Genomic DNA, 12476 nt, shown 5'->3' with positions numbered 1-12476 from the left:
GTGGCTGAATTTCGATGAGGCTCATTTTCATCTTGATGGCTTGGTTAATCGACAAAATTGTTGCATTTGGGGTTCAGAAAATCCACGAGTGATTGTTGAGAAACAAATGCATCCACAACGTTTCACTGTTTGGTGCGGATTTGGGGCTGGAGGCATCATCGGACCATTCTTCTTCAAAAAATGCGGCTGCTCAGGCAATAATAAAGCCAGCAAAGCCATGGAGGCCATTTACCCGATATCCTATTTCATACAAAACCCTGTACTGTATACTTTATGAATCAATAAAAAATTTACAATTTTTAATTAAAAAACCTGTGTTTTCTATCAAAATTACTTCTTGCGTGAATTTTGGGACACCCTTTAGAAAAGAAGAAAGATCTGTGTTCAGTAACATAAACTTCACCTTTAGAAACGAGAAAAAGAACAAACTAAAATCCAAAGTAAGCAAAAGAAAAGAAATAAGAATTAGAACAGAAATCAATGAAACTGAAAACGGGAATTCAAAAACTAATGCTAGTTCTTTGAAAAGATAAAAAAAAAAAAAATCAATAAGCCTCTAACCAGATTAACTAAGAAAAAAGGAGAGGACACAAATTAATAACAGAACTGAAAAAGGAAACATTACTACAGATCTCATGAACATTAAAAGAATAATAAAAAATATTATGAACAACTTTATGCCACCAAATGTGATAACCCAGATGAAATGGACCAATTTCTTGAAAGATACAAACTGCCAAAACTCACACAAGAAGAAACAGACAATCTGAATAGGCTTTTATCTAAAGAAACTGAATTAACAATTAACAACCACCCCACATAGAAAGCACCAAGTGGGTTCACTGTTGAAGCCTACCACACATTTAAGGAAAAAATTACAACATTCCTCAAATGTTGTAACCAGAGCAAGTTGGATTTATCCTAGGTATGTGAGGCTGGTTCAACACTCGACAATCAAATCCATCACAATTTGTTGAGAAGACTCCATTGTATTACCTTTGGTCCTCTGTCAAAGATCAGTTGACTATATTTACATGGATTTATTTCTGGGCCGTCTATTCTGTTCCATTGATCTATTGGGTGTATTTTTTTCATCAGCACTAAATTTTTTCTTTATCTTTGATTTTCTGTAGTTTGAAAATGATATGCCTAGGTGTCATTGGGTATTTTGTTAGTTTGCATCTAACTTACCCTGTTACTTTTAACAAATTTTAGTGAACAGGCTGTATGTTGGGAAAAGCACTGTAGTAATTTCACCAACATAAATAATTATTATATATCTTCAATTATAGTCTACATATTTAAATCTAAGAGTTACCATGGTAAACAATATTTGGCCAATGATTAGCACGTGATCACACCACCTGAAGCTAGATTCTGTTGTCACATGGCATGACCTTCTGCAGCGGTTTTAACGCTGCCGGCTGATGTTCCCATATGCACTGAGTCACGCCCTAGCCGTGTGCGTTTGTTTACTCCTGGTGACTGGTGAATGCACGCATTAACTAGACTTATTCGGTAAAAATTTAAAATTACAGTAATACACATAGAAAACTTTTCTGCGAAATTAAACTTTTCATACATTTTAATTACACAAACCTGTCTACGTAAGTAAAAACAGGTAAAATAATTAATCTGTCAATTTTTTAACATATGCATTCAGAAAACCTGCTTTATTATATAACGGACTTTTAGTTTTAACGGACACCCCCTCGCCCAAATTAGTCTGTTATATCAAGGTTTTACTGTAGTCATTAGGGCGATACATATTAGAACCACAATGAAATGCAACACAGATTATTAAAATGTCTAAAATGAAAAAGACTGACTGTACCACGTTTGCTGAGGATCTAAAACAAATAGAACACCCAGCTGGCGTGGCTCAGTGGTTGAGCGTCAACATATAAACCAGGAGATCATGGTTCGATTCCCGGTCGGGGCACATACTCTGGTTGTGGGCTCGATCCCCAGTATGAGGCATACAGGAGGCAGCCAATCAATGATACTCTCTCATCATTGATGTTTCTATCTCTCTCTCCCTCTCTCTTCCTCTCTGAAACCAATAAAAATATATTTTAAAAAAATAACACAAATAGGAGACATACATCTTTTGATGATGATGTAATATAGTACAGACACTTTCAAAACTAGTGTGATAATTTCTTTAACAGTTAAACATACACCTACATTGACCAGTCATTCCTCTGGCAGGGATTTACCTAAGAAAATGAAAATTTATGTCTATACAAAGACTTGCATATGAACGTTCAATAGCAATTTTATTTGTAATACCAAAATATTCATCAACATGTGAATGGACACAAAGATTGTGGTTAATTCAAGCCATGTAATACTATTCTGCAATACAAAAGAATGAAATACTGACCCATACAACAATGTGGATGAATCTTAAAATAATTATGCTTCAATAAAGAAGCCAGACTCCTTCCTCCTAAAAGGAGTACATACTGTATGATTCCATTTATGCAAAATTATAGAAAATAGAAACTAATTTATAGTGACAGAAAGCAGATCAACAGCTGTCTAGGGATTGGAGGAGGAGCAATAGTAAGAATTACAAATAGACATGAAGGAAACTTTTGGGAATAATGATTATGTTCATTATTTTGATTATAGTGATGGTTGCGCAGGTGTATACATATGTCAAAGCTTAGGGCAACAGTTCTCAACCTATGGGTCGCAACCCCTTTGGCAGTTGAAAGACCCTTTCACAGGGGTCGCCTAAGACCATCCTGCATATCAGATATTTACATTACGATTCATCACAGTAGCAACATTACAGTTATGAAGTAGCAACGAAAATAATTTTATGGTTGGGTCACAACATGAGGAACTGTATTTAAAGGGCCAGAAGGTTGAGAACCACTGGCTTAGGGAATCACATACACTGTGTGCTATTTATAATAATGTCAACTGCACCCCAAAAAGCTGTTTTTAAAAAGTAGAATTAGAACGAATAACATCTCAACACTGACATGAAATAATATCCATGATACATATTAAAAAGCTGTAGAATTATATCTATCATAAATCCATTTATGCAAAATATGTATCCTTATACTGAATATATGCATGTGTATTGACAAAAAGTCTGAGGAAATATATATTAGCTTGTTTATATATTGGAGAAGCAATATGGAAAGCTTTTTATTTATATATCTCTGTATTGTTTGAACTTTGTATAACAATTGTGCATTACTTCTGAAATTTAAAAGATAGAAGACAGTAAAAGAAATAATTAGCAGGTTTGTAAGTCTCTGGGCAAGATGAACTTCAAGGTAAAGGCCAAACTGACTTATTTTAATAAGGAAACGATGGAGTCTGTGTTTGGAGAATAAATTCCCAATTGCCTCGGATTCATGGGGCTAACCAGCCTCAGAACTGCCGGCCGCTCTCCCAGGGGGAGTCACTACCTCCTGAGTCACCTTCATGGATGACATCATCTGTCTGTTCCCCAGGTTTCCGGAGGCACAAAACTGCCAGGGGCTTTAGAAGACCAACAGTTCTCCCTCTGATCTTCAGCGGGCATAGGAAGAGTCAGGGCTACAGGAAAAACCTGACAAGGTTCCTGAGCCCACAGTCCTTGGGTAGTCAGTACCTTGGATGATTTTCTGCTGCTGTTGCCGGATTTCATCAAAACCCAAGCCTCTGGTCTCCTCCGGCTCCTCAAAGAGCCAAGGGTTGGGTACGCCTCGCTTAGCCCCTCCCGTCATCAGGCTGGACCTAAGAACAAGATTAAATGTGTTACATAACTCCAAAAATATAGCTCTGCTGCAAATTACTCCCACAAGTGCGGAGGTGGCCAGCCTCGAATGCTTTGAAAATTCAATTCAACCACAATTTATTGCAGCCTACACTGATGCCAGCGACTGTGTTCGGTGCTGGAAGAGACCTGAGGATGAATAAAGCGCAAGCCTGCTCCTCTAAAGAATTACAGTCTGTTAAGGAGGCTATGGCAGCACGTAATACTCTTACTAATCCTCCAAGATACATTTGAGTCAATAATCACAAATGAGGGCCTTAAATTTCAAAATCACGAGGTCAGTGGAAATAGCCTTTTTAAGGATAAAGTTTGTCTCACAGGCTCTGTAACATCAAAGGCACATATTTTATCTCAAGAAGACCCAAATTTGCAACCACAGATTATAGCATTAAAAAATGACCATATAATTTTCTATTAATGGGTATTTCGTAGCTCACATACAGGGTTCAAATCCAATTTTATGAATGTAATGTAGCATTCATAACATAATAAATTCTGAATTATCGATCTTAATTTCTCTCCCTCTAGTGAACCACATGCCCCTTCTGCGCCAGACACGTTGGTCTCCTTGCTGTCTGAGAACGGGGCACGCTCGCTCCCAGCCTCAGTCCCGTGTTTAAGGGGATCTTCTCATCTCGAGTACCCCCTCTTGTGTTCCCACCTGTCCACCCTGCCCAAGCCCCAAGGGCCATCCTGTTCATGAAACCATCTCTGACCACTTCAATCCAGATGTGAACAGTCACTCACTTTAGAGTTCACAGGATTCATAAAGAGTGACGATGGTGACAATGGCGATATAGCAGTAGGAGTAGTGACAACGTACGTGCGGGCACAGCTCCAGGAGATTCACAGGTATCCACTGACATTATCGGTGACTCTAGCCCTTTCTTTGCCCATCTCTTTTATTGTCTACGAATAACTGCCACCCTATTGTTTAACCTTTTATATAAATGTATACTTGGCAGAAGGCAGGAACTGAAAATCACCCGTGATGGGACTGCACACAGCTTCCCAACACGGAGCGAATAGCTGTGAGCTCCACCCACTACCAGCAATACAGTAACACCTGCCTCAGAGAGCCCGGCTGGTTGCAGTGTAGTCCCCCTACACCGAAAGGTGGTGGGTTCAATCCCCAGTCGGGGAGAGTAAGGGAGACAACCAATTGCTGTTTATCTCGCAATAATGTTTCTCTTTCTCCCTTCCTCTCTCTAAAAATAAAATAAAAAAGTAAAAAAAATAAAGCACAAAGCTTTAAAAAAGTTCTCGGCAATAACAAAGTTATCTTGGTCTTACTCTCACTATAAAAGAAAAGCAATAGTAAACGGCGGTAAAAATGATTCCCTAATGCCTTCTTTCCTGGTTATCTGATTCTAAAGCTTCTGTTACGTTTTCCAAGGCTGAACGACCTCTCTCGCTTTTCTTCTGGTGTCTGTCTCTTGCTGATGCCCCAGACCGGTGGGAAATCCAGCAATGGCCACCCTCTACTAACGACGCAGGTCAGCTCGCAGGCGTCACTACGCAGAGACCTGATTTTCTTTTCTTTGGGTTTTATGCTCAACTTAATGTTTGGACTGATGCCTACTATTACTCAGTATTCTCCTAGGTAAAAAGAAAATATGGAAGAATTTAAGACATAATTCTTGTTTTCAGGGAGTTTACAATCAAACTGAAAAGAAAAACTAACCACCCATGCAGCAGTTACTGACTGAAGTTAAGAAAACTGCAGCTCTGTCTCCCTGGGCACTTCCAGCAACCTCCTCAGCCCATAAAACAAGTGAACTAAGTAGGTCAATGGTTTTCAAAAGTTCTGGTCAAATGCTCGAGGAATAAGACACCCTCATTAACAGCCATTAATAGCGGTTGGGGAGGTGAGAGGGGAGCCAGGCGTCCCCTTTACTCTTACAGGAAATGATTTTCCATCATTGGACATCACCGAATAAGATGATCTGTAGGGTCCTTACTGCTTTCATTAAAATTTTTCTCATTAAGTAGTAAACTGCATAAATAAGAACAGAAAGAAAACAATTCCCCACAAAACCCATTCTCCTCTCCCCCAGTCTTTCTATTTCACCACAGACCCATGGGCTCAGGCCAAATACCTTGGAATGCTCTCTGACTCTCTCTCTCCTACCCCACACATCTAACCCATTGGAAATCCTTCAAAACGTAGCTAAAACCTGACGATTTCTCCTTTACTCTGCTGCTTCCGCCCTCCTGCTCCTGCCTCCTGCCCCCACTCCTACCCTCTACAATGTACTCCCCAAAGAGCTGTCAGAGTGATCACTGTAAAAATAGATCTGCTTCCTCTGCTCTTCCCATCCACCTTTAAAAACACGACATCTTTACTATAACTACAAGCCACACTAGTTTCCTTGCTGCTTAGAAGACACTGAGCACATTCACATCTCAGGGACTTTGCACCCACTGTCCCCTCCAACCTACCATGGCTAAGGCACGCCTCCCTGTCCTCCCCGAGCCCCACCCCATGGTCACGTGGCCTTGCTCCCTTATTCATTCTACCTTGCTGAAATGTCATCTCAGACAGGCTTCCCTGACCACTCTAAAACAGTACCCTTCCCTATAACTCAGCCCCCCCAATCCTGCTATATTTTTCTTTATAGTATTTAAACCACCTGCTATTATATATTTGTTGATTTTCGGTCTCCTACACAAGACTACAAGCTCCACAATGATAGGGACTGTCTTGTTTGTTACTGTATCCTCAGTGCCTGGTATAATAGACACTGAAAAAAAGGCTGAATGAATTAACTAATTCAGCAAAAAACATAACCAAATGAATGAAATAAACAGGTGTAGTCAGGATATTATAGCATCATATGCTGGGGCTGTGTTTTGTCATTTCAAAGGCATTTCACAAACATTATTTCATTTGAATTGTACACAAGCCTGTGTGTAAGTCAGAGTTGGTATTACTGACAAGAAAACTAAGGTAGCCCAGCCGGCGTGGCTCAATGGTTGAACATCAACCCATGAACCAGGAGATCATGGTTCGATTCCCAGTCAGGGCACATGCCTGGGTTATGAGCTCGATCCCCTGTGTGAGCGTGCAGGAGGCAGTCGATCAAAGATCCCTCATCATTGATGTTTCTCTCTCTCCCCCTCTGCCTTCATCTCTGAAATCAATAAAAATATCCTATCTAATAAAAGAGAAACATGGTAATTAGCGTACGACCGCTACCCTTCCCATTGGCTAATCAGGCAATATGCAAATTAACTGCCAGCCAGGATGGCGGCCGGCAGCCAGGCAGCTGGAAGCTAACATGAGGCTTGCTTGCTTCAGTGACGGAGGAAACCAACGTTCCCCGCCTGCCGCTGCTGGCCTCTGAGCTTGCAGTTTAAGAAACACTGTAACAAATATAGAAGATAAACAAAACCCCAGAAACCAGCTTTCAGCCTGCCAGGATCTCAGAGCTGGAGTTGCTACAGTGTCTCAATTATAGAACCTAAACAAACCAGATACCTGCTTTCAGCAGCAGAGGCCTCAGAGCTGGAGCCAGAGCTAAAGCTGGCCCAGAATAAAAAAAAAAAAAAAAGAAAGGAAAAAAGGAGCGGTTGGGAGCTTCAGTCACCCACCAGCCTAAAAACAGCCCTCAGCCCCTCATCCAGGCTGGCCAGGCACCCCAGTTGGGGACCCCCACCTGAAGGGTGTGTGACCAGCTGCAAACAGCCATCATCCCCTCACCCAGGCTGGCCAGGCACCCAAGCAGGACCCCCACCCTGATCCAGGACACCCTTCAGGGCAAACCAGCTGGCCCCACCCATGCACCAGGCCAATATCCTATATAGTAAAAGGGTAATATGCCTCCCAGCACTGGGATCAGCGGAGCCGCGAGGCCTCCCGGCACCGGGATCAGCATGACAGGGGGCAGCGCCCAAACCCCCTGATCGTCCTGCGGCTCTGTGTGTGACAGGGTGCGGCGCCCCAGCCCCCCCACCCCCACGGGCCCTGCTCTGTGTGTGACGGGGTAGAGCCATAACCTCCCCATAGGCCCTGCCCTGAGTGTGAAAGTGGCAGCGCCCCAACCCCCTGATCGGACCTGCTCTGTGGGTGATAGAGGGCGGCGCCCCAACCCGCCCCCCCCCCCACGGGCCCTGCTCTGTGTGTGATGGGGTAGAGCCATAACCTCCCCATCGGCCCTGCCCTGAGTGTGACAGGGGGCGGTGCCCCAACCCCCCAATCGGCCCTACCCTTAGCGTGACTTGAGGGTGGCATCCCAACCTCCCAATCCGCCCTGCTCTGTGCATGACAGGGCGGCGCCCCAACTCCCCAATCAGCCCTGCTCTGAGCCCGACCAGGGGCTGCACCTAGGGATTGGGCCTGCCCTCTGCCACCCGGGAGCAGGCCTAAGCCAGCAGGTCATTATCTCCCGAGGGGTCCCAGACTGTGAGAGGGCAGAGGCCGGGCTGAGGGACCCCCCTTTCCCCCGAGTGCACAAATTTCTGTGCACCGGGCCTCCAGTGTTTAAAAATAAAAGAAAACCAAGGTAAAGAAACATCATAGTGACTTTCTCCAGGTCGCACCCTTAGTGGCAGAGCTAAACGTTCAATGCACAGCTTCTGGCTCTAAACCCAAGACAAAATTTTGAAAAAGCAATTCCCCAACACCCTAGAAATATTTTCCTAATCCTAACTTCCAGCAGGCTCTACATCTGCATTTATTGCTTTTTGTTTAGGAAACTCCAACTGATATTTCACTCCAAATCCAATATATCCAAAATCCAATTCATTACTTTCAGCCCACAGCTGTGTTCCTCCTCTGCTCTGTCTGGTTAGCACCATCACTGTATTCCCAATCACCCAAACCTCCCCCCCCAGCCCCACGTCCTCTCAATGTCCCAGGCCTTCCTCAGAGGTGGTCCTCACGCATGTGCCCTCACTGCATCCCCACTGGCACTGCCCGCATCAGCTCGCATGTAAAAGATGGTCATAGCCTTCGGACTGGTCTCCCTGTTCCCAGTCATCCTCATTCAAACCATCTCCGCCTCTGCGGCCAGAATTCCTTCTAAAGTGGAGTCTCGCCACAACATTTCCCTATTTTCAAACTTTCACAATTCCCTAGAACAGTGATGGCGAACCTTTTGAGCTCGGCGTGTCAGCATTTTGAAAAACCCTAACTTAACTCTGGTGCCGTGTCACATATAGAAATTTTTTGATCTTTGCAACCACAGTAAAACAAAGATTTATATTTTTGATATTTATTTTATATATTTAAATGCCATTTATCAAAGAAAAATCAACCAAAAACATGAATTCACGTGTCAACTCTGACGCGCGTGTCACAGGTTTGCCATCACCTCCCTAGAAGGTACAGATCAGGTTTAAGCTTTACAATGTGGCCCCACTGATCCCTGCCAACACCCCTTCCATGCCCTGCTCTTCCTCCAGCCCCACAGACTGCTCACCACTTCTGAGACAAAGGCACAAACTTTCACACTCTCATGTTTTTGCATGAGAGTCCCCACCCCCACCCCTTTGTCCATCTGGCAAAATTCTATTCACCCCGTAAGGCTCAACTCAAATGTCACTTCTGCTGTTTAGTCTTGCCTGCTCCCCGTCCCCACCCCCTTCCCTCGAATCAATCACTCCCTGGTGCTCCCCTGGCACTTTGTTCGAAACCTCCAACGTGGCATTTATCAAGCAGGATTGTAGTTAGTTGTTTGCTCATCTGTCTCCCTTCCTGAATGACGCGCTCTGTAAGGACAGCGGCCACATGACAGTCTCGTTTATACCGCTAGTGCCAAATAAGCAGAGCTGCTGCGCATGCTGGGCAGGAAGCCTTCAGTGCGTGTTCATGAAACAGGACGGGAAACCACTGAGCTTACTAAGCAAGAGAGACAAGATGAGAGGGGTAGTTAACGTTTTTATCATGAGGTTGTCTTTTTTTTTAATATCTTTTTATTGACTTCAGAGAGGAAAGGAGAGAGAGAGAGAGAGAGAGAGAGAGAGAGAGAGAGAGAGAGAGAGACATCAATGATGAGAGAGAATCATTGGTCGGCTGCCTCCTGCACGCCCTTCACTGGGGATTGAGCCCGCAACCTGGGCATGTGCCCTGACCAGGAATCGAACTACGATCTCCTGGTTCATCACTGAGCCACACCGGCTGGGCGAAATTGGTTTTTTACTAAAAAAAAAAAAAAGGCAAAAGAAACCAACTGCTGTCCGCCTTTCAGATTTTAGAGCAAATGGAGAGAATGTTACTAGAAAGGGAATTCTGTCACTAAAACACGTTTGGAAGGACAAGGGAGTGTTTCTCCTTCGAAAAGTTAAAGAAAGGGGATGCTAAAAACTCTCTTCCAGAGGTTAGGATAGACTCCCAATGTTCTTTTAAATAAATTAATAACTTCTATCCACATTCTTTCAAGATGCAAGTTATCTAAAAAATGGCACTTATCAAATAAATGCCACATTAATAAATAGGTCAGGTATGTCATAAAGATTTTACCAAAAAATTGTACAGTCGCTTCTAAAGATATAAAAATACTGCATTTCCATCCCCCAAAGCAAATGATGTTCATTTTTAAATTGTAACACGTGACGCAGGGGGCATGGATAATCGGTGTTTTTCTGCGGACAAACGTAGCTGAAGCTGTTAGAGTTCGCAGAGAGGGCTGCTAATCCCACTGACTAAGGACTGGGAAAGGCGGTGAATTCCGAGCAGCAACTTTCTTTAGCTTTGCTGACCATTCCAAGAAGATGTCAAAATGACTATAGAAAATGCCTGTTCTATCTGAAAAAAATCTCCAGGAGTATTCACAGACTGCACTGAGGCTGGAAGTTAGGGTTAGGGAGATATTTCTAGGGTGTCAGGGAATTGCTTTTTCAAAATTTTGTCTTGGTAGTTTCTTCCTGTGATTCCAGAGATGCACAGGGGCTCAAATTTCAAGCAGAAATAGATTCCTTGACATCGATTCTTTAAGGAAAATCTGGCAGCAACATGCAGACTGGATCCCACTGAGGAGAGCGCAGTCAGAGGCAGGCCAGGGGCGAGAGTCCTCTGGGCGGAAGGTGATGAGGGTCTGGACAAGGGAAATGACAAGGAACAGCAAGAAAATGACGATTCACACAGTGACTCAGAGGAAACCCCACGAGTGTTGGTGAACAGACTGGATAGAGGGGACACAGGCTGCCACACTGGGTGACCTGGGAAACTGACACAACGTAGGGAAAGGGAAAGTTTCATTTTCTTTCAAAATTTTCTCCAACTTCAACACAGTTCCTAGTAACAACCCTGAAGTAAAACTGCTCCTGTGGATGGATGTCTACTTGGAGCCATGCTTACTAGATGGTAAAGTCTTCAGTCCGGTACACTGTCCTATTCTTTTTCTGAATCCCATCCGCCTGTCCATCCACAAATACTAAAGACCTTCCAGGTGCCAGGCTTGGAAGTGAACAGGAGGACAAACTCCTGACCTCATAGAGCTGATACTTCAGGGACAACAAACGCCTGAACTGTGACTTTTGCAAGTAAGTACTCGAAATAATTTTTTGGGGGATTAAGTAGAATAAATAATCTTTATTGTGTATTAGTCCAGAACAATAAGAACTCAAGCAAGAAAAATACCTTACATATCACCCAAGGAAATTCTCACCATAGCATCTTTAAATCTACTGCAATAAAATATTTTTCTAATTTTAAACAAATCCCATCTTGTCCCTATTCGTGGCTGGCCAAATTTACCAACAAAACGGTATAACATTAAAGTAAAAACTTAACCAAAGAGTCCACGGAAACACAGAAATGCCACCAAGTTGTTACTTTGACCTCCAACCTAAATTTGACAAATTCTGGTTTGCTATTCCAGAAAGCAATGCGGCAATCCAAAAATCACTCAAATAAAACCAGATCAGTTTACCTAAGTGTGACTGTCATGGTACCTGAAGAGGGGAAGGAAGGGTGATATACAAACAGTGAGAATTCTAAGTGAAAAGTGAATTGGCTACTCCGCAAAATTTATGGTGACTGAGAGCCATCTGCTGGTTAGCAATTAAAGTTCAACTACAAAATAAATGTTAAGAAACCCAATAATTAGAATTTATTATAAACAGCTCCTTACTTTATTACACAAGGCCCTCCTGAAAACATGTTTCAAAACAGAATGAGCAAAAGTCAACAGTTTGCTTACATATTACCAGGGAGTTTCTAGTGCCAGAGCTGTTGCCCCCTTTTTTTTTTTTTTATCCTCACCTGAGGATATTTTTTCAATTGATTTTTTTTTAAGAGAGGAGAGGAGAGAGGAAGGGGAGAGAGAAAGAGAGACACATCTATGTGAGAGAGACACACTCATCGATTGGTTGCCTCGCACCCAACTGGGCCAGGGATCGAGCCTGCAACTGAGGTACGTGCCCAGGAATCTGAATCAACAACCCTTTGGTCTGCAGGCCAATGCTCTAACCACTAAGAAAAACCAGCCAGGGCAAAGCTGTGCCTTTTTTGACATTATTTGCAATCTTTCACTTTGCTCTGCACAACCAAATACACTTACATGACAAATCCAATGAGCGCCCAACTTGATCAATGTGCATGTAGGCACTCGGCAAGCCCAATGACTCCATCTTTGTGTCAACGCTACTGTCTTGTCCCTTTAGTATGTGTTTCCATTCGACCTCATTTTATACAATAAAGATTAAATGCACTAAAATATTCAATAAATTGTGCAAATTATCACTGTTC

General features: G+C 43.0%; 1 protein-coding gene across 2 annotated transcripts in view; it reads right to left on the bottom strand.

The window, feature by feature from the left end:
* The window catches only part of STX8 (syntaxin 8), a 231097-nt gene that overhangs the window by 181127 nt on the left and 37494 nt on the right, over positions 1 to 12476 (bottom strand). For both annotated transcript variants that reach the window (XM_081109978.1, XM_081109979.1), the window contains one exon: positions 3620 to 3744. In XM_081109978.1, the coding sequence (XP_080966104.1) occupies positions 3620 to 3744 (125 nt within the window). The remainder of the gene's footprint in view (positions 1 to 3619; positions 3745 to 12476) is intronic.

Source organism: Myotis nattereri (assembly GCF_964212035.1).
Source record: "Myotis nattereri genome assembly, chromosome: 16".
NCBI classification, from domain to species: domain Eukaryota; kingdom Metazoa; phylum Chordata; class Mammalia; order Chiroptera; family Vespertilionidae; genus Myotis; species Myotis nattereri.
Note: the sequence above shows the minus strand (reverse complement) of the source record. Positions and strands in the feature narration are given on the sequence as shown.